This window comes from Procambarus clarkii, chromosome 50 (genome assembly GCF_040958095.1).
Source record: "Procambarus clarkii isolate CNS0578487 chromosome 50, FALCON_Pclarkii_2.0, whole genome shotgun sequence".
In the NCBI taxonomy this organism is placed as follows: domain Eukaryota; kingdom Metazoa; phylum Arthropoda; class Malacostraca; order Decapoda; family Cambaridae; genus Procambarus; species Procambarus clarkii.
This window is the reverse complement of record NC_091199.1, coordinates 18,627,973-18,650,681: the sequence shown is the minus strand read 5'-3', so window position 1 is coordinate 18,650,681 and position 22,709 is coordinate 18,627,973. Positions and strand designations below refer to the sequence as shown.

Sequence of the window (22,709 nt, the reverse complement as noted above, 5' to 3'; positions counted from 1 at the left end):
ATCTCACCTAACCTGACCTAGCATATCCAAAGATAGATTTGAATAAAAGTTGGTGAAATGAATGCTGTCCCTCCTAAATTCAAACTAATTTAAGACAATTTCTACCAAATATACCCAAAATGTTTTGCATCATAGCACAGCCAAAGCCCATTTTATCCAAGTTTTCACTTATTCCATCCTTCCCTACACGACCTTACCTAACCTGTCTCATTACATCCAAAGTTGGATTTGATTAAAGTTGGTGAAATTTATGCCACCCCACCTATATATATCCCAATTTAAGACAATTTCTATCAAATATACCCAAAATGTTTTGTATCAGCACAGCCAAAGCTTACTTTACCCAAGTTTCACCTATTTCATCTAAACCTCCAATATCCATCATCCAGTCTGGCACAACATCCCCCATTACCAAGGCCATTTCATTGAGCTAGTGCTGTGTCCGTCTAGCTATTTCCAATTTCCAGATTAGTTTACCATCATCAATCCTACCAAACCAGACCTAACTTAACCTATCCTGACATAACATTATATAAATTCATGAAAATTATCCCAATTTGTGTTAATTCCAGTGAATTTATCCAAATTATATACAACCAAAACCCCAACCTCTACTAAATGTACCTATGCACATCACATCCAGAGCACGAGTTAACCCTTAGAGCTGTTAAATGTCTACTTCCAACTTCTATTCCACCCTGGATTACAGCCAATTTTGCTCATATATATTATTATTAGAAGTGTGTTGTTGCTAGGTATTTTCCTCATATTACCACGACTCATCCACCTAGGACGTAACCACTGATACGACATATACTCAGAAAAGTGTTGATTTCGTACATAAACCTAAACGCCCGTGCCTAACCTGTTTGGATCTTTGTTGAACATTATAACCATATTATAACTCAAGTTGTGTAATAATTGTCCATGTTTTATAATCGTTTTGTGCAAATAGTGTATTTACGCAAGTTGTGTTTTTAATTTGCTGAAGTGGAACTGGTGCAACTGTATTTTTGTGTGCAAATTGCGCATTTGTGTACGTTCTGTACATGCAATCTGGAAAAATAGATCTTCATGTGCATGTGTGGCAGTGTTTTTTGGTTTATCAGACAGTGTGTGGGTATTTTACGAAAATTATGTTTGTTAAATTGTGTAATTTTAGTGAAAGTGCCTTTTGACTGTCTAAATGTATAAGCAATTTGCTATATTTGTGCAAATACCATATTTTGTATAAATGTTATACCTTGAGTGTACATGCAATATTAGTGTAAATGGTACATTTTAGTATGTAACTGACACATTTTGTATGTAAATGACATATTTTTGTCAATAAATGACATATTTTTTGTGTGAATGGCTTATTTTGTGTGTAAATGTTATATTTTGTGTGTAAATAATATATTTTGTGTGTAAATAATATATTTTGTGTGTAAATAATATATTTTGTACCTAAAATGGCATATTTTGTGTGTAAATGTTGTATTTTCTGTTCAAATGGATTTTTGTGAGGGAATGCTTTGAGAGTAAATGCTATATTGAGTGTAAATGAGTATGTGTTTTATACTGTGTTTTTTTATTTTGTGTATTTTTAGTGTAAGTGTTGCATTTTGTATTTTTTTGTTAATGCTGTAAAATCAATTTGTTAATTATGTAAAACTTATATTTCTTAGTGAGCCTTATCCCAACCTTAGCTTTTTATCAATAACTAGTAATATATAAATGGGACATAAACACTCTGGTCTATTCATATGAATAACATGTAGGTAGGTATTTATTCATGTAATTACAATATTCGATGTGTTTCAATATAATAGGTTATTTAATAATATTTTGGACTTGCTTGAATTTATTTATTTATTTTATTTATATATATACAAGAAGGTACATTGGGATTGTGAGGATAAATAGGATAGTAATTACAATCTTGTAAAGCCACTAGTTTCGTGCAGCATTTCGGGAAGAAACAGAATAATACCATGCTGATTGGTATGCATTTAATATGTATTACTAGTACAAAAATTTAAGATTACTTGTGGTAAATGAGCTGTGAGGTACCAAAAATCTTGTTCTTAATGCATTTTAGGGATTAATATGGTAAAAATTATATTCGTTTAATGGGGCTATGGTGACAAAATAGACTATTCTCTATGCATGTATGGGTTGCGGAGTACGTGTAGGTATGTATGAATGTATGTATGTATGTATGTATGTATGTATGTATGTATGTATGTATGTATGTATGTATGTATGTATGTATGTATGTATGTATGTATGTATGCATGTATGTATGTATGTATGTGTGACTGTTGGTTAAGAAACAAGTTGGCTGATTTGCATAGCAAGATTAGGATTTCTGAGGTTTGGGAATGATTAACCTATAAATATAGTGGCTAGGATCCAGCTGAGTTGCTAAATAAATGAATTGCGGAGCGACATTTGGCCAGCTATTTGATGGATGTGAGGACTGTTTATTAACCTATGAACACAGGCGCTAATTCGCTGAGCTGCCAGATGTTCGGTAGCTACTTGTGGACTGTAATACGATATGAAGCTACAGTGTTTCATATTTGTTGTTGTGTATAAAGCTATAATGTAAAGAATTCATTGTAAACTATTATTGTAGACTAATATTGGATATGGGGGTCCCATCATTGTTTTAAGCGTAGGTTGGACATATATATGAATGAGATTGGGGTGGATATATATATAGGAGGTGCCTCTTGTGGGATAATAGGTCTTCTGCAGCTACCTTCATTCTTATGTATAGGTCTCTTGCTATGCTGCCAGACGTACGATTCTACTTAAATTGCGGTACGACATTTGGGTAGAAATTTTAGTTTTCAACATATCACTGCATAATGAATAAAACTGAAGTGCGACAGGAGCCGGCATTTTAATCCCCTTGGGCTTAATGGCAGGGAATTGGAGTGTTGCTTTCTATTCGCATTTTGGAAAATAATATATGATTGAAGGGAGAGATTGATAACTGATATGAAATATAAAAACACCCCATGGGCCAATGACCGACAGTCGGGAGAAAATGTGAAAACCCCTGCACCAATCAACGGCATTGGGATTTTTTTTTTAGAAACCCCAGGGGGGCCATATAATGGCAGTGGGGAAAAAATGCGAAAACCTCAAGAGCCAATGACTGGCATGGGAAAAAAAATTGAGAAAACCCAGGGGCCATAGACCGGTAACGGGAAAAATGAAAATTGCCGGTCTATGACCCCGGTTTCCACTACTAACGGGATCCCATCCCATGTTGGAATCCCTTTAAATGAGAAACCGATGGAAGTGCTAGCATGGGAACTCGTCATGCAGTGATCCACAAAAGAATCCAACCCAGCCTAGAGTATATAAAAAACACCATTACCAAAAAACTCGCACACCTCAACTGAGCCCATCTACAACAGAGAGTAGCAGAAGGTTTGCCTTCTGCAATATGGTATCTTCAGGCCACCAAGTTAGACGGGTTAAATATCCCAAAAGGAATCCACAGGGAAATAGCAGTTCAGATATATAGACTATGTCTAAGTTACAGAAGCAATTGTGAAATTAGAGAATCCAAACAGAGGGAATGCATCTTCTGCAAAACAATCACAGAAAAGCCACTGTTTCAATATCTCCTGGAATGTCAAACAACCAACGACCTAAGAAGAGCCTTAAGAGTCCCTAAATTTTGCAGTAACCACCCTGAAGCCATCAACACAGCCACTTGTCTAGTCAAAAAAGGAGTCCAGCAGCTGGACACCCCTCATAAAAAATGTCAAGCAGTATCCTCCCCCGCAATAGCAGCCTGACGATTTAAATGCATCCTCAACACACAGTATACATTCACCCCCCAAAAAAATCTACCACTTAAGTCCTGTTAATGCCCATGCCACCTTGTGAGGGACTAGGTTACCAGCTATCTTAAATGTGTGATGGAGAGTGCACAATGCCGTTTTGAGACCCTCACGAGTGCACAGAGTCTTGTTTCGTTATTATAGAACTTAGACCTACCTTGTGGGGTGTTCTGTAACAGAGTCTTGTCATTAGGAATCTATTAATACCACGATGGCCATCGTAGGTATTGCATTCAGGAATTACAGCAAGGTGTAATATACAGTATAGCTTGAAACTCCAGGGGATGAAATAATCAGTTTTAGTGTTTCGTGGTACTTAGGAAAATTGCGGCCGGGAGGACCAGACCTTTCCCAACGGTTTGTGTAACTAGAGGCCTGGCCTGATGACGTCATGGCACCATTCTGAGGAAACTGTCCCATAGGTAGAGGCATCAGTGCCTGCCATGGGACTGATCCATTTCATAAGAACAGAGGGGCAGTGTGATGCTAGCCAGTGTAGGCCGTCTCACGCCACCCTGGAGTTATTCTCTATCCGGTCGCTTGCCTGTGTGAACGTGATTTTTACAGCTGTTGGCGAGCAGCTTGAATATCCGTCTAATGTGACATTAGGTAAATCACGTCTAGATCACAATTCTTTTCGCGCACCCGTCTGCCAGAATCCGGTCCGTGCCTTTTGCAAAGTGATAGCAAGACGATTAATAAGACGTACCAAGAAAATCTGTGCTGATCACATGATCACCCAGCAGAGGAAACTGGGCTGCAGTGTTAAGATCCATGTTTATCTCGATCATCCGTTAGCCTATTGCTACGTGATTATTCTAGAGAGGACAAGCATTGATTCCACAGTGTGTTGTCAATTTTTTTGAGTGAGATAACTATTTTAGACATATTTGCAGACTAAAGTGTTTGCCGCCAAATTACACCATGACAACATTTCTGATAACATTCAGAAAATACTGTTGAATGGAGCACTGTTGCGACTTGTAGTGCTCGGTGATGTCTTCCTGTAATGGCCATGTACATCCTGACTGTCCCCTCACTTGATTGGTTTTGCTGTATTACAATTAAAGATTCTGTCTGGTTTTTTTATTGTCTGTCCAAAGTTGGAGACCAGATGGTTGGAGGTAGTAGGGAAGATGAGGACTATGACCGTGCGCACCACCTGCCCAGGTGGGCAGGTGGTGCGCACCTCAGGCCTTCCGGTATGTGGGGGGATTTTTCCCGGATGTTTGGCGCGTGTCAGCGTCCGGTGTCTGGTTACTCGTTATGGATTGATGGGGGGGTTATGTTGGGGGGTATGAGAGTATGTGGGAGATCTTGGTAGAGTAAGGAATAGGAGGAGAAGAGTAGAATAGGGGGATAAGAATAGATGAATGTGTATGTGTGTTTGCCGTAGAGTTAATCCTGTGTGTGTAGAGATGTATAGTTTGATTAATAGATGAGGCTAAGTAATGCTATGTAGAGAAGTGGAGGAGAGAGGGTGGCTACATGGCTTGGATATGTTGAGGGGAGAGAGAGGGGTGAGGGAGGGGAGCTTCCCCTCGGCGAGAGAGGGTTGGAGACCATTGTGGTTGAGAGGCGAGGGTGGAATGTGTTTTGTGGTTTTTTGACAGTCATTATTAGGAAGTGATGATGCGGGTGAGAGAAAGCAGACTCTCTTAAGATGTGAATGAGAGGAGGTAGCAGTTGGCAGAGAAAGTCTGTTTTATGTAACAATGCATGTGTGTGTGTGAATAGGATGAAGGCATTAGTTAGGTGTCAGACGAGGTGGTGTTGAGAGCCGCACCAGGGGCAGATGTGGTCCATTAACCTTAATCGTTTTGCAAAGTCTACAGAGGGGTCTGGGAGGTGTGTACTGTCCACCATTCAGTGGCTAACTAAAAGACTATCTCCAGTAGCTGGTGGGGTCATATTTTCCCCTCCCGCACCACTTCCCCTCAGCTCCCCCTCGTCAGGTGACAAGCCGCATCTATCACCGGTAATTTCACACTCCATGGGTCTGGAGGACTGCTTTTGAGAGAGATTTGACATAGCACACACCTCAGCCAGAATGTTTGCGTTTTCTCGCTGGTGAATGAGAGAATATATGCACCTTTTATAACATGAGCATCACGGTACAACATTCTTTGCTGAATATTTTAACTTTTTCTCACACATAGCATCCGTATTGATAGTGAACAATGACTGCTATTAGTTCCTCCTACACGGGCAGGAGGTGTCGGGGTTCCCCTATCCACTGTGGTTTCGTTAAGGAAAGGGAGATGAAACTACTGTCAGCAGGCCACACCTGTTCCACTTACCATCCCCAACACACTGGTGAGAGTGACGGCAATAGGGTGTACCAACACTCTCTCTCTCTCTCCTGACACACTGGAACATAGCATTGAGTGTGACAATGTTCTTTCTCAAAGGTGAGTCATGAGCTCAACATACAAATTCCAAGCACATAATGGGGTCAAGGACTAAACCACGCAATTCATTATAGCTAAGAAAGTTACAATCATGACGAGCTAGTTACAAAATTCAATTTAAGTCGTCACATCGACACGGGAGACGTGATCAGTACCTACAAATTTTGGGGGGGTTAACTGTGTGTGTGTGATCGCAACATCTGCTGTCCAAATAAATATCATTGAAATGTATGCCTGTCAACTCAATCTCCATCACCTTTTCATCCTACAGCCATTATTGCTGTGCAGACCTTGTAACACACAACGGCATTATCATAGCAAGACAATGTCGCAGAATGTTCAAGGCTCTTATACTGAATGAGTGAAACATCAATCCGTCTCGTTAGGGTCTGACCTTCGTGTCCCTCCTTAGCGCCGAGTTTTCACCCACCATCGTCCTTCGCGCTCATCACCCATTAGTGCCAGTTTTAGCCCTCTGTAACACATTGTAACGTAACATGGAAATCAACTTTCTGCAGTCCAAAATAACATTATGAAATGAAAAGTATGACTTAGTCCATCTCCATTACATCTCTTATCAAATATAAATATTACTGTGTGACAGTTTTAGCCTCTGTAACATTGTAACGTAACGTGGCAATCAACTTTCTGCAATCCAAATATCATTTTGAAATGTATAGTGAGACTTAGTCCATCTCCATTACATCTCTTATCATATATAAATATTACCGTGTGTCAGTTTTAGCCCCCTGTAACACATTGTAATGTAACGCAAAAATCATCCTTCTGCAGTCCAAAATATACCACATGACTGAGGGAGCGAGCGTTCGAGCGGTGTACCTCTCGATGTCTGTCCATCACGCAACTGGGTTAATGACCTCATTATCCCACACTAAACCTGCTCCTGCTTACCCCAAACACTTAGTAACGTAACATAACGTGGAAATCAACTTTCTGTCTGATGTCCAAATAACATTATATCGTTACGTAACGTAACGTAACGTAACATAACGTGGAAATCTTTCTTTCATCAGGCTTTCTGTCTGATGACCAAATAACATTTTTGGAAAATGTGAAGCTTTGTAGATTTAATTTTAAACAAAGGTGGGCCACTAGTCCACGAACTAAGAGGGAGAGTTAGGAAGAGAGACTTTGTAAAATATGCACAGAAGAGTTTGGGGTGACGTGTTCACCACCTACAAATTCACCACCTTCAAGTTCAAAACCTGCAACTTTTTTGTTAACTGCGTAGTCACTACATATACCTCCTGATCTCTTGTTCTGCCTCGCACTAGTCAATAAACACAATTTTGTGTCATTTCTTGACTAAAATAGCACATCTTTGCACTTTTAATTTTTCATTGACACGTGCACAGCTATCAAAGGGAATCTCACTACTGCACGGATGACTTGTGTGTGTGTGTTAAATAATTGATCCTTACCTAGCTTATAATTTTCTTTGAGAAACTTATATGTGGTGATCATATCTCCTGAGTCCACACAATAACCTACACATCACCCATCTTCTGTTTTCAAATCACAGCTCGCATCCAATTTACTGTTATTTTTTTTGCAGAAACTATGTTTTGAGAATATGCTCAATGTCAGCAATTACTATTCGTATCATCAAAGTCCTTTCAGTCATCAAAACAAGCAGAGGTGCAGCGTAATCCACTAAAGATCTGATGTATGCAAGGTACATCATTTTGACAATTCTGACACCGACCCGCCTTAGGGGCCATGGTACCCGAAAATCCGATGAAAAATGGAATATTTACGAAAAATTACGAAAAATACTACAACGTTCTGGCAACACTGTGGTCCAAACCGTTTAATGATATCTTGAAAAATAACGTAATTAGAGTCAAATTTCCCGCTGCAACTTTCGTGAATCTGGTCCTCGCGCCGCGGGGTATTGTATCTTACGTTGTAGAAGTCTTATTTTTCGTAATAGCGTTGAAAATAACATGTTATGCATAAAATGAATATAAACTCACACATATGGCAAGAGTATCGAGTGACAGAGAGTGTGGAGCCCGCCTCAGTGACTGTGTGTCTGTCATGGAGAGAGGATGTATGCTGACGCGCTCTCACAATATCTCCCAGAACATGCTATTTTTGCTATTTGTACTGCAATATGACTTACCAAACGAACAAGAGAAAAGCATTGACAGCTAGATGCATGCGAGCTCTCCATACGAGCTGGCCGCAATGCGTAAATCACCAGTCACGAGTCACGCAGGTAGAGTAACTTGTCGCGCGCGCTACGCAACTCCAACTTTTACAACTAGATCTGCTTTCACAGCCTATATTTATTATTCAATTTACATGAAACTTGCACATTATATGTAGAGTTTATGCCTCTAAAAACTCAAGTAGAATTTCTTATCTACGTAGATTTATTGATTTTATAAATAATGATACACTTCATTTTGTTGCATACGTTTTTGGGAAACTTTTAAAAATCTGTATTATTGCACTAAATACATCTGGGATAAAGATCTTACTAGACAATCTTTATTATATAGTAAGGTCATAGCGAGTGTCGTAGAAATGATTTTGGTTCACAATTGTGGGCTGTGAAAGCAATTGAACATTGTTGAAAGATTTTTGTTGATGATTTTTTTTTTCTCCGTCTCTATTTAGGCTGAGATGCTGAAACTTGGCCTAGGTGCAGCACCTTTCACATGTATCAGGATAATAAATTTTGAATACCCTACGACAATTGTTTATATCCTGGTCACATGCCCCCTTAGCGAGATGACTGTGCGTATCAGTAGCCCCAGCGAAAACATAGACTTTTCATATCGTAGCAAGACAATGACACAGAATGTTCAGCACTCTTAATATTTTTATTCAAGCACTGTTAACATAGCATAATGTAAGATTTTTTTTCACATTTCATATCGCGTGTGTAGATTTAGTTTTAACAAAAAGTGAAACACGAGAGCATGAACTAATATTGTTGAGATAGGAGGAAAGGCTTTGTGGAAGATAGAAGAGCTGAGGAGACATGTTCGCTACCTACATTACTATTATTTCTTGCAGATCTGCAAACCTGACCAAAAAAGCAGTCAGTCAGTCACTCAGTCAAACATTTTTATAGTTAAAAGTTTTTCATCTTAAAAAACAGGGACTACTAGTCTTCATTTTTTCTTCTATCAAATCAAATAGGCGCGAGGGCCACTACCACATGACTGCGGGAGCGAGCATTCGAGCGGAGTAGCTATTGTTGTTGTCTCTCTTTCGCTTGACTAGGTTAAGGACCATAATATCCCACACCATACCTGCTACGGGGTCTCACTAGTCAATAAACACAATTTTGTATCATTTCTCGACTAAATAGCACTCCGAAACATCTTTGCACATTTTAATTTTACATTGTCACGTGCACAGCTATCAAAGGCAAACCTCACTTCTGCATGGATGTCTTGTGTGTTAAATAAAATGTCCTTACATAGCTTATCATTTTCTTTGAGAAACTTATATGTGGTGATCATATCTCCTGAGTCCACACAAATAACCCACACCAACCCACATCCATATTGAGAGAGAGAGAGAGAGAGAGAGAGAGAGAGAGAGAGAGAGAGAGAGAGAGAGAGAGAGAGAGAGGGAGAGAGAGAGAGAGAGAGAGAGAGAGAGAGAGAGAGAGAGAGAGAGAGAGAGAGACAGACAGACAGAGAGAGAGAGAGACAGAGAGAGAGAGAGAGAGAGAGAGAGAGAGAGAGAGAGAGAGAGAGAGAGAGAGAGAGAGAGAGAGAGAGAGACAGACAGACAGAGAGAGAGAGAGAGAGAGAGAGAGAGAGAGAGAGAGAGAGAGAGAGAGAGAGAGAGAGACAGAGACAGAGAGAGAGAGAGAGAGAGACAGAGACAGAGAGAGAGAGAGAGAGACAGAGAGAGAGAGACAGAGAGAGAGAGAGAGAGAGAGAGAGAGAGAGAGAGAGAGAGAGAGAGAGAGAGAGAGACAGAGAGAGAGAGAGAGAGAGAGAGAGAGAGAGAGAGAGAGAGAGAGAGAGAGAGAGAGAGAGAGAGAGAGAGAGAGAGAGAGAGACAGAGAGAGAGAGAGAGAGAGAGAGAGAGAGAGAGAGAGAGAGAGAGAGAGAGACAGACAGACAGAGAGAGAGAGAGAGACAGAGAGAGAGAGAGAGAGAGAGACAGAGAGAGAGAGAGAGAGAGAGAGAGAGAGAGAGAGAGAGAGAGAGAGAGAGAGAGAGAGAGAGAGAGAGAGAGAGTTAGAGAGAGAGAGAGAGAGAGAGAGAGAGAGAGAGAGAGAGAGAGAGAGAGAGAGAGAGAGAGAGAGAGAGAGAGAGAGAGGGAGAGAGAGAGAGAGAGAGAGAGAGAGAGAGAGAGAGAGAGAGAGAGAGAGAGAGAGAGAGAGAGAGAGAGAGAGAGAGAGAGAGAGAGAGAGAGAACTGAACGCGGAAATCGCTACATGTGTGGTCAATTAGTTTAGTTTAAAGTTTCTCAATCTTAAAATATTACTATCATCATCAACCACATATTGGCTTGCTTAGACATTCAGTTTACAACTCAGTGAGTGTTTACTGAACGTGGAAAACGCCACATGTGTGGTCATTTAGTTTAGTTTAAAGTTTCCCAATCTTAAAATATTACTACCATCATCAACCATGTATTGGCAGGCTTAGACATTTTGTTTACAATTCAGTAAGTGTTTACGGACCGTGGGAATCACTTCGTGCCCTCATTTCTGTTTAATTTAAAGTTTTTCAATCTTAAATTAAACACTACTATCATCAACCCAGTATTGGGCTCTCGGGCATTCAGTTAACAACTCGGTAAGTGTTTACTGAACGTCGAAATCATTTCCTGTGTGCTCGTTTTTAGTTGAACCCATCTCCATTCCAAACCGGACCTGCGGACCGAGTCGGGACCCTAAGTCCTAACTGGTTTGGAGTGGAGACGGGTGTACTCATGTTATTAAAGGTGCATATCTTCTCTCATTCACTAGCGAGAAAACGCAAACATTCTGGCTGAGGTGTGTGCTATGTCAAATCTCTCTCAAAAGCTGTCCTCCAGACCCATGGAGTGTGAAATTACCGGTGATAGATGCGGCTTGTCACCTGACGAGGGGGAGCTGAGGGGAAGTGGGGCGGGAGGGGAAGATATGACCCCACCAGCTACTGGAGATAGTCTTTCAGTTAGCCACTGAATGGTGGACAGTACACACCTCCCAGACCCTTCTGTAGACTTTGCAAAACGATTAAGGTTAATGGACCACATCTGCCCCTGGTGCGGCTCACAACACGACCTGGTCTGACACCTAACTAATGCCTTCATCCTATACACACACACACATGCATTGTTACATAAAACAGACTTTCTTTGCCAACTGCTACCTCCTCTCATTCACATCTTAAGAGAGCCTGCTCTCTCTCTCATCCGCCTCATCACTTCCTAATAATGACTAAAAAAAACGCAAAACACATTCCACCCTCGCTTCTCAACCACAATGGTCTCCAACCCTCTCCCGCCAAGGGGAAGCTCCCCTCCCTCTCCCCTCAACATATCCAAGCCATGTAGCCACCCTCCCCCCTCCACCCCTCTACATAGCATTACTTAGCCTCATCTATTAATCAAACTATATATCTCTACACACACAGGATTAACTCTACGGCAAACACACATACATATTCATCTACTCTTATCCCTCTATTCTACTCTTCTATTCTCCTCCTATTCTTTACTCTACCCACATGCCCCACATACTCTCATACCCCCCAACATAACCCCCCCATCAATCCATAACGAGTAACCAGACACCAGGCGCTGACATGCGCCAAACATCCGGGAAAAATCCCCCCACATACCGGAAGGCCTACATACCTTGCACCACCCGCCCACCTGGGCAGATGGTGCGCACGGTCGTAGTCCTCAACTTCACTACTGGAGGATAGACTCACCCAAATTGGCCGAAGGAATGGGATGAACATAGGCTTTTCGGCGTCACTAGAATTCTGAAGGGCACAGCGTACTAGTATCACAAAATGCACAAAAAACAGACAATCATCCAACAACTTCGAGGTTTTTTAACCATACAGTTTCATAATGTTTTATAAATTGGCACTATATATAATAAATATGTACTTAATATAGTCAAAATAACTTAATAGAATTATCTCTGACTTCATATAATGCACTACAGATAATTGCTAAATACATATAACATATATATACATATACACTACAAATAATTATAATCACTATATCTAATAATTGTACACTAATATTTGGTATAGACTAATTATGGTTGTTATACAATTTATATACTCATTATATAGTAATTATATTTATATTATAATAATTGATCAGTACCTATAATCATTATACAGTATATATACTACATACCCACAAATAAGTATTTACATAAATATTTTGACAAAATAATTAGCAAATAGAATTTAATTCAATTTATATTTTAATACTAACCTCTTCCGCATCAGGATTAGGGAATATTTTGAAGGTAAAGTTAAGAGTTCCTGCAATAGTCTGCAAGATCAAGTGGTCTCTTCCCGTGATAGTAGGAACCTTCCTGCCATCTTGACCCGTCTCCTCCACCACCATCCAGTACGGCTCAATGATCAGCACACTCATGGTGAGTGTCGCTCCGTGGTAACTGGGGGAGGGTGAGGCAGTGATGAATAACGCTGAGGAGAATGCACGAGTGATGGGTTGACCAACATATTTGATACATTACAGTTATATTTTATAATGTGAGGCCCATCAGTATTAATGTTTATTAATATTAATATCATACAAACCATAGCCTTCTACTTACCGCATATTAGGTTGATCCTTATTATTCTCCAATATACTTTGTTAAACCCATTCGCCCATTTGTATATTTTCGTGGTAAGTTAATATACTCACCACGTATATTTACCCTTACTCTGTGCTGTAGAAGAGAATGTAACTTCTATCCTCTTGTAGCCTCGTATAGTTCCTGAGGCTTATGCTCCTCAGCATGCTCTCCGGATAATAGGTTTGTATTCTATAGTTTGGGTACAAAGCTCCTTATCATTATCCAGGTGTATCCGAAGGATAATATTACAGCTTTTATTTTGAACGCATCCATATGTGAATCTTGGAATTCCTCCTATACATAACCGATACATAAGAAACGAGGAAATAGCACAAGGTTCGCATTGGTATTTGCCAATATCTAATAAATACCCTAATTTATACCCCCTTTCATACCCCTTTAATCACTTATGCCATTCACTCATGTCAAACATCTAGAAGCGTTATGCAGAAGGCTCTATTAATATACCCCCTATTATGCCCATTCATCTGCTAATACACTTCACTCTTCGCCTATTTGCTGTCATTCTTTTTAGTAAATAGTGAAGGCTAATTAAATTGAGAGAAAGATTGTTTGTGCCCTCAGCCAAAGATTTTTTATTCGTACCTAATATTTATATCCAAAGATGGTTTATTTAAGAAATTCCTTATAAAAGTATATATATCATATGAGCAGGGTAACCCATTATTTGAAAATAAATTTCAAAAGGAAATAAATTTCCTGATCAAAGTTAGACCAATTTGAGCATAAACCAAAGGCTCTATTCAGTAGAGTATTAATTGAATTTTTCTTAAAAATATCTGGAACAAATGAATTAAAATCTAAGCGAAAACCTATAAAAGTTGGTTTTCTGTAAACATCAGTGTTAAAACCATTTAAGTTACTCACTTTGACATCAAGAAACGACAACGAATTATCCATTTCACACGATAATTGGTTTTCGTTTCTTAGAAAAATTCAATTAATAATTTGCTGAATATAAAGCCTTTGTTTTATGCTGAAATTGGTCTAACTTTGAACAAGTAATTAATTTCCTTTTGAAATTTATTTTCAAATAATGGTTATCCTGCTCATATGATATATTTTGTAAAAGGAATTTCTTACATAAGAAGTTTCACCCTTCTTGTAAGATTACTACAGTAGAAAGAGATATTATATATATCAAATTATCCTTTTATGGCTCCACTAGTTTTTTTCTGTAAGAAGTCGACTGAGGAAACTTATGCAGCATTATTATCCTCAAATAGACGTTAGATTTATTTTTGTGAATACAAATACCATAGGTTCCTATTATAAATTTAAAGATAAAGTGCCTACGCCCCACTGCGCTCTAGTATCGTATATACGTATAATTGTTGCAGATGTAATGCTGGAAATGGGAGTTCCATTCGAAACATTAGTATTAGGATACGTGAGCACTGGATTGTATCATTTAGGACTGGATTGCCATTATTTAAACCAGCATTTGCGGAGATTAGAAATCCTTGTAACGAGTTGAATCATTCTCTGCTGGAATCCGATTTTAAACTTTTAGATACTTGTATGAATGGTCAGTCGGATATGAGAATAATGGAATCCTTATACCAGGGAGCAGCGGCCTCTGCTAAATAATAACGTTTTGGCTGCTCAATTGTACACAATATAATTCACAGTAAACCTTTTGTTTTTATTTATAGTCCATGTTGATGCCCTTATTATCTGCTTTAGTCTCCCCTGAAGTGAGTCTTTGATACTCATTTCAAGTGTTCATATTTTGTATTGTTGTATTTGTTTAATTGAGACGTATAGTAGAATTTTCTGATGTTCAGATTTGTGCAATATTTGTGTTTCTTGCAAGGTTTTAATTGGTGGTGTTGTGCTTCTGTTTATCGTGGTGTTGTGGTTCTGTTTATCGTGGTGTTGTAGTTCTGTTTATCGTGGTGTTGTGCTTCTGTTTATCATGGTGTTGTGGTTCTGTTTATCATGGTGTTGTGCTTCTGTTTATCATGGTGTTGTGGTTCTGTTTTCATGGTGTTGTGGTTCTGTTTATCATGGTGTTGTGGTTCTGTTTATCATGGTGTTGTAGTTCTGTTTATCATGGTGTTGTGGTTCTGTTTATCGTGGTGTTGTGGTTCTGTTTATCATGGTGCTGTGGTTCTGTTTATCGTGGTGTTGTGGTTCTGTTTATCATGGTGTTGTGGTTCTGTTTATTGTGGTGTTGTGGTTCTGTTTATCATGGTGTTGTGGTTCTGTTTATTGTGGTGTTGTGGTTCTGTTTATCATGGTGTTGTAGTTCTGTTTATCGTGGTGTTGTGGTTCTGTTTATCGTGGTGTTGTGGTTCTGTTTATCGTGGTGTTGTGGTTCTGTTTATCGTGGTGTTGTGCTTCTGTTTATCGTGGTGTTGTGGTTCTGTTTATCATGGTGCTGTGGTTCTGTTTATCGTGGTGTTGTGGTTCTGTTTATCATGGTGTTGTGGTTCTGTTTATTGTGGTGTTGTGGTTCTGTTTATCGTGGTGTTGTGGTTCTGTTTATCATGGTGTTGTGGTTCTGTTTATTGTGGTGTTGTGGTTCTGTTTATCATGGTGTTGTGGTTCTGTTTATCGTGGTGTTGTGCTTCTGTTTATCGTGGTGTTGTGGTTCTGTTTATCATGGTGCTGTGGTTCTGTTTATCGTGGTGTTGTGGTTCTGTTTATCATGGTGTTGTGGTTCTGTTTATTGTGGTGTTGTGGTTCTGTTTATCATGGTGCTGTGGTTCTGTTTATCATGGTGTTGTGGTTCTGTTTATTGTGGTGTTGTGCTTCTGTTTATCGTGGTGTTGTGGTTCTGTTTATCATGGTGCTGTGGTTCTGTTTATCGTGGTGTTGTGGTTCTGTTTATCATGGTGTTGTGGTTCTGTTTATTGTGGTGTTGTGGTTCTGTTTATCATGGTGCTGTGGTTCTGTTTATCATGGTGTTGTGGTTCTGTTTATCGGGGTTTTGCTGTTGTGGGAAAATCTGACTCCAATAATTTGTAATTAAAATAAAACATTTCGATAGCTGTGAAGGACCACCACTTTTTGAGAAAAAGTGGAAAACAAAATGAGACAATGGATGAAACTGATACCAAGAACTAGTGTCCTATGGATCTTAGTGAAACTGTATTTCTAATGTAAAGGAAGTTAATTTTTTTTTTTATCTTTATTTAAAAAAAATACAATATAAATTACATATACATAAGTTTTACAAGGCAATTATACACTACAATTCTTAGTGAACAAGTGTTTCAGTAGTACAGAACAAGATCTTTAGAAAAAACTGAATGTTATACTTATTTACCTATAAACGATTTACAAAAATTGGAGAATAAATTTACATTAAAATACAGGGGAAATTATTACATTTATATATATTTTATATAATTCTCAATAAACAAATTTTCCATATGATCACCGATCATGAGCCTTAAACCCCAAATGTTATACCTGATCCTGCCTCGCAAGAACTTCAATATTTTGTCTACTGAGTAACCTTCTTGCCTGCCTATCCACACACAAAAAATGTAATCAGAAAGTAACATAATTATTGTATTCCTAATTTTCTTGCATTTTATGTCAATATGAAACATTAAAAACCTCATTAACTCCACTCTAATACTTGGTCCACATAAAGCTTTAAGAGTGTCTCTAATCCAGTTTACAAGAACAACTTTCTGCTTACAGAAATAAAATATATGCATATTATTTTCAATTTCAGTACATAGGTCACACCTATTGTTGTCCTTAATGCCCAACATCAACAACCTATCATTAGTAGGAAGGGTCTCATGAATATAGCGATACAACAGCTCACGTTGTTTTGGGGCAATAAATTTAACATGAAGGTTTGCCCATATTACTTGCCAGCTAAAGAGTGGATATGCCTCCTCTACTCTAGGAACTATATTTGGTAGTATAATATCATACACTTGTTTACTGTTCATCATTAAAAAACCTTCAAGATTACAAATCCGCCTGAGAACATCAATTGCACATGAATAAAAGTGCGGTGAAATAAAGGCAAGGTCAGTATACTCTGGCATATGTATCAAGTAGCTAACACGTAATTTACAATAGTAATGTCCTAGTGCATTTACACTATCCCTCTGCATTATCTCCTTTCGAAAAGTAACACATAAGATTGCCAATGACTTATGGTACACATTCAGTATTCCTATTCCACCGTTTTTCTTACCTTTACATAGGGTAGTTCGTTTAATTGGTTGGTATCTACCATACCATACATATCTAAAAATAGTTTTGTCAATCTCTATAGCACTTTTCTTGTCTATGGGAAAGCTGTGAGACAAATACCACACTTTAGACAAAATTTTGCAATTGATTATTACAGCCTTCTGAAACAGGGTCAATTTCCTATTTGACAACATATTCGTTGCAACTATTATATTCCCACATAGTACTTGCCAATTCGTAACCAATGTTGTTTCATATGTTTTACACCAGCAAATCCCAAGAGCTTTAATAGACTCCACTACCTTGAACCATGAACCTGTCCAGCTAACCTTATTACACCAACTGACAAGCCCCATCATACACGTTTTGTTCTTGTTAATAACAGCACCTGTGGCTCTTTCAAAGTTGTCTAACTCATTCTGAACATTCACCACCGAGTCTTCTGTCGACACAAAAATAGTTGTATCGTCTGCATAACCAACAACAGGAAGTGCCATAGCATTAGGAAGACGAGGTGGAACAATAAAGTCATTGCTTTTTATTGCCAAGTACAGTGGCTCTTGAAATATAACATACACAATCATTGAAAGGGGACATCCCTGACGTACAGATCGTTCAACTGAAAAAGGTTTACTTAAGACTCCATTGATACAGACGCTGCTCCGACACTGTTTATAAAGCATACGGATCCAATCAATAAATTCTTGTGCCACTCCTACCCTATCCAATATTGCTAATACAAACTGAACATCAACACGGTCAAAGGCTTTCGACCAGTCGAGGTTTATCATGGAGGAAGGAACATTATTCTCAGACACATAATACACAACATCCCTAATTACATTATTACAATTGATTATAGATCTTCCAGGCACACCACAAAACTGTTCCTTTGATATAAGTTTATCCATTGCAATCCTAAGTCTATTTGCCAACAGTTTCGATATTATTTTATAATCCTGGTTTAGTAGGGAAAGTGGCCTCCAGTTCGTTAGAATATGCAAATCACCCGTTTTAGGTATCATCTTAATAATCCCATGAGATTGTGACATGCTAAGCTTCCTATGCTGTATGCTATACTGCACCACTTGTACAAAGGCTTTACCAATGACATCCCATAGATAGAAATAAAATTCCGCCGGGAACCCATCACAGCCAGGTGATTTACCTTTCTTTAAACTCTTGACAACACTCCACACCTCCTGCTTATCTACATCTGCCAATAATGACGTGTTGTCATCCTGGGTTAAAACCCGTGTACATTTTCCAAGGAAATACTCCCGCATACCTTGGTCCACGTTCACTTTTTTGTACACTTTCTCTAATTCACCCCGAACATAATATACAATCCCATCCGTATTTGTCATATCCGTCCCATCGCCTGCTTTAATACTAGTCACAAGTGCTGTACCCTTGTTATTCTTGACTTTACTTAACAAATAAGGAGAGAGGTTTTCACCATACATCCTATCATTAATCTGGAGGCGAACATTGACTCCTTCAGATATTTCATCCCTCAATTTGTTAATTCTGTCTTTTAAAATGGTAATTTCTTCTTACTTGTCTAATCCCATATTGACCTTTACATAAAGTTGTTTTAGTCTGTGTTGGAATAAGTTTAACAGACCATATTTTTCAGCAGCCTTTCGTTTGGATACTTTCACGAAGAAACTTTTGCATGCAACTTTACACGTGTCCCACCACTCCAACAGACATCTGAACTTATGTTTTTGCCCAACCAGATGTTCCCACAATACCTGAAAATTATCAATTACATCTCTACTCTGCAACAGACTGCAATTGAGTTTCCATGACCCTGTCCCCACTCTAACCTGATCGTCAATAACAAGCTTCACCACAACCACACAGTGATCTGAACAGCTGACCGGAACAGTACTGCAAGAACTAATTTTATCATGTAATGAGTGCATATATATTCTATCAAGCCTAGAACCATAATTCTGGCGAACATATGTGTATTCATATACACCTCCGTTAATGCTATTCGCATCCTTGAGACCAATACATTTCAAAAGTGTAATTAAAGCACTAGATATACACGCGTTCGACTGAATGCTACAATCTCTCACAGAAGTGACAATTAAAGTCGCCACCAAAAATAATTTTATGTGTATCATTTCGGAAAAAATACAATAACTCGTTAGAGAACAATTCCTCCCTCTTTTTCTTCCTGCAGGTGCCCAACCCGTTCTCGCAAATTTAATATTTCAATATTGACTTATTAGTTGTGTGCATAGGTGACATACTAAACATAATAGTTTCCCTTGAAAAGCTTCATAGAAAACACCGACCATACCTAACCTACTTAGTATGTTAAAATAAGCATCTTATAGCTTCGTAATTACAATTGTTACTTAACCTATTATAGGTATAGGTTAGGTAATAATTATAATTACGAAGCAATAAGATTCTTATCTTAACATCCTAAGTAGGTTAGGTAAGGTCGGTGTTTTCTATGAAGCTTTTCAAGGGAAACTATTATGTTAAGTATGTCACCTATGCACATATTTAATAAGTCAATATTGACTTATTAAATTTGCGAGAACGGGTTGGGGTGCCAGAGGGAGCATACACATTAAGCAGAGGAATTATGGTGTCAAAAAAGGAAATCCTTGCATATAAAACATTACCATTATCATCCATTTCAGTATTAAGAACCTTGATGTGGGCTCGCTTAGCAATCAATATCATCGTACCAACCGTCAACAAGTTCGTTGAATTTATTAATACTTCAAAGTAATCAAGCAGCACATCAAGTTTCTTAACATCTTGTACATTGTGTTCTTGCACTAAAAGTACATCCAAATTATGATATTAAAACAATGATATTAAAACAGCTGCAACTGTTTGAACCCATTAATGTTCAAAGTAGCACAATTAAAATTAATAGGCTTCCCGAATGTAATTTTGAGAGAAGCCAAAATTACTCTTTATCCATCATTATCTCACTTGACACTATCTTAGTGTCATCTTTCCCTTTTCGAAATCTAAGTTTAATATTTGCACTCGCGTCTCGATTCTGTTCATGTTCCACAAGATCCCACCATGTCTTATCACTGTTCTCTTTACCATGATCCTCACTCACCGGTTGTACTCTGCCCTCGCTACGTTTCGGTGACTCTTCGTGGCCTTGGTCACGGTGAACTTCAACGGCAACAACCTGCTCAATTTTTTCAGAGACTTTTAATTTAGCGGCGTAGTCCTTCATACGTTCCAGATCAATACTCCGAGTAATTTTTTTTCCGTTTCTTCACATGACTGGTTACAGAACCAGCCTTCACACCCATAGCCTTCACACCCCCAGCCTTCACACTACCCCTACCCTTTCTATCATACCTTACTGAAGAGGGTGGAGTTGCCCTCTGCACAGACATTTCTACATCACTATCCTCCATGGTGTCATCCTCTACATCCAGTTGACAACCAATTACTTGTTCCATCGTCACCTCACCAAGGTCAGCACCACCGCCAGCCTCGCAGCTCTTCGCAGCGTCAGCGCCTATGTTATGGGCGTCCACATGTACAGTGTCCAGACTTGCCTCACCAACAGCCGGTAAAGCGTCCTGAGCAGTGTCGTCTGCACCCTCCTTGTCTGCATTACCATTATCGTCCTGAGCAGTGTCGTCTGCACCCTCCTTGTCAGCATTACCTTTATCGTCCTGATCTAAGTTACCTTCACCGGCCTCATTCGCACTGGGAGTCACTCCCACAGACGTTTCACTTACAGAGTTGTGGGTTACTTCATCTACCTCACCTGGAACTACAGTATTTACAACAGTGGGTTCATTTCCTGATACACTATCCTCTATTAATGGCGGAAAGTCATGTTCATGAAAAATGTTGATCCGTTCTGATGCCTCCACCTGGCAGGCAGCAGCCATGTGACCAGTACGCCCACACTTGAAACAAGTTTGCATTTGGCCATTGTATATAAATTTAATATAATGACCTGCTACTGACATTGATGAAGGAATATTACGGTGAAGTTCCATCTTTACTGTTCGTGTTCCATTAAAACACCCTTTCCCTGGGCCATACGTATATTTATTAAAACGAACATTGTCCACTTTCCCATATTGTTCCAGTACTGTATGTGTATAATAGTTCTATTCAACATTTCAAATGGCGCATCCCTCACAAAAACGTATGTATACGTTTTGCTCAAATTAATCACTTGTACAATTCCACTAATTGCTAACTACAAGTTCATCCTGAATTACGAAATATCTTCCTACAGAATATAATTATCACTGCAGAAATCTTAGGTAAATAACTATTCGATTTATATTTTCCAATAAAGAACAAAATATATTTGGAGATTCAACGCACTGGATTTTGTTCTTAAGCTCACAGCATAACGACAACTAGTCTAAATATAAACACGTGCACGATATTATAGTTTAGAAAATTATTAGTTGCCGGGCAGAGTGTCCACTGATGTAGGAACGATTCCAGGTCCCTCGTCCTCAGCTGTCGTGATAAGACGTTACTTGTGGGTTGGAGTAATTATTAGTTCCTGGGACACTGCCGTGATGTGCCAAGTGACGTGGCACCGCTCTACTGGTTGTGGGAGCGAAATACAAACTGTTAGCAAGATCGAAACGTAGATCTGTGCTCGTTGCTATTGGCGTCCGAGTCGCGTGGTGGATGGCGACGTTCTCGCGTCTTCTTCCTCTTCCCGATTGCGCATGCACGGTTCTTTATAGACATCTCAGTGCGTAAATGGATTTATATATATCGGAATTAACTAAGGAAAGAAGAGATGGTGACGAGTATTGGTGTCACATTTAATTCTTCCGTGTTAAAATATAACTTCGCGTAACATAAATTGGGTTTATTAAAGTCACGCAGCTAAGCGAGGAAATTAAAGTGAAATCATTTACATTAAAATAATTTCCTCTAGAATGTTTAATATCAACTAAATAAAGGAGTTCCAGTAAGCAGTAGTAGGCTACGAAATTAAACTCATTAGTAAGTAACTATTTTTAGTAAAAGAAATGATAAACTGGACTCTGTTATAAATCCAACTAAATGTGGAAAGAATTCATGTTTCTGCCAGTCGTTCCTCACGTCGTCACTCTGACTAGGAAGAATCTGGCAATATGTTTAATATAAATCATAATGATGATTAAATCTACAAATCAGTGATTTTAGTAACTACTTGTGGTTAATACAAAGGTTGTATAAGTTACAAAGATGTATGAAACTGTTGGCTATTTCCAACAGTGGTTCTGTTTATCGTGGTGTTGTGGTTGTGTTACGGTGGTGTGTAAGGTTTTATGGTGGTGTTGTGGTTGTGTTACGGTGGTGTGTAAGGTTTTATGATGGTGTTGTGGTTGTGTTACGGTGGTGTGTAAGGTTTTATGGTGGTGTTGTGGTTGTGTTACGGTGGTGTGTAAGGGTTTATGGTGGTGTTGTGGT

At 38.9% G+C, this 22,709-nt stretch overlaps 1 protein-coding gene across 1 annotated transcript in view; it reads right to left on the bottom strand.

Annotated features, from left to right (window-relative positions):
- The window catches only part of LOC123772742 (uncharacterized), a 192,766-nt gene that overhangs the window by 147,504 nt on the left and 22,553 nt on the right, over window positions 1-22,709 (bottom strand). The window contains exon 6 of the mRNA XM_069303692.1: window positions 12,707-12,893. Within this exon, the coding sequence (XP_069159793.1) occupies window positions 12,707-12,893 (187 nt within the window). The remainder of the gene's footprint in view (window positions 1-12,706; window positions 12,894-22,709) is intronic.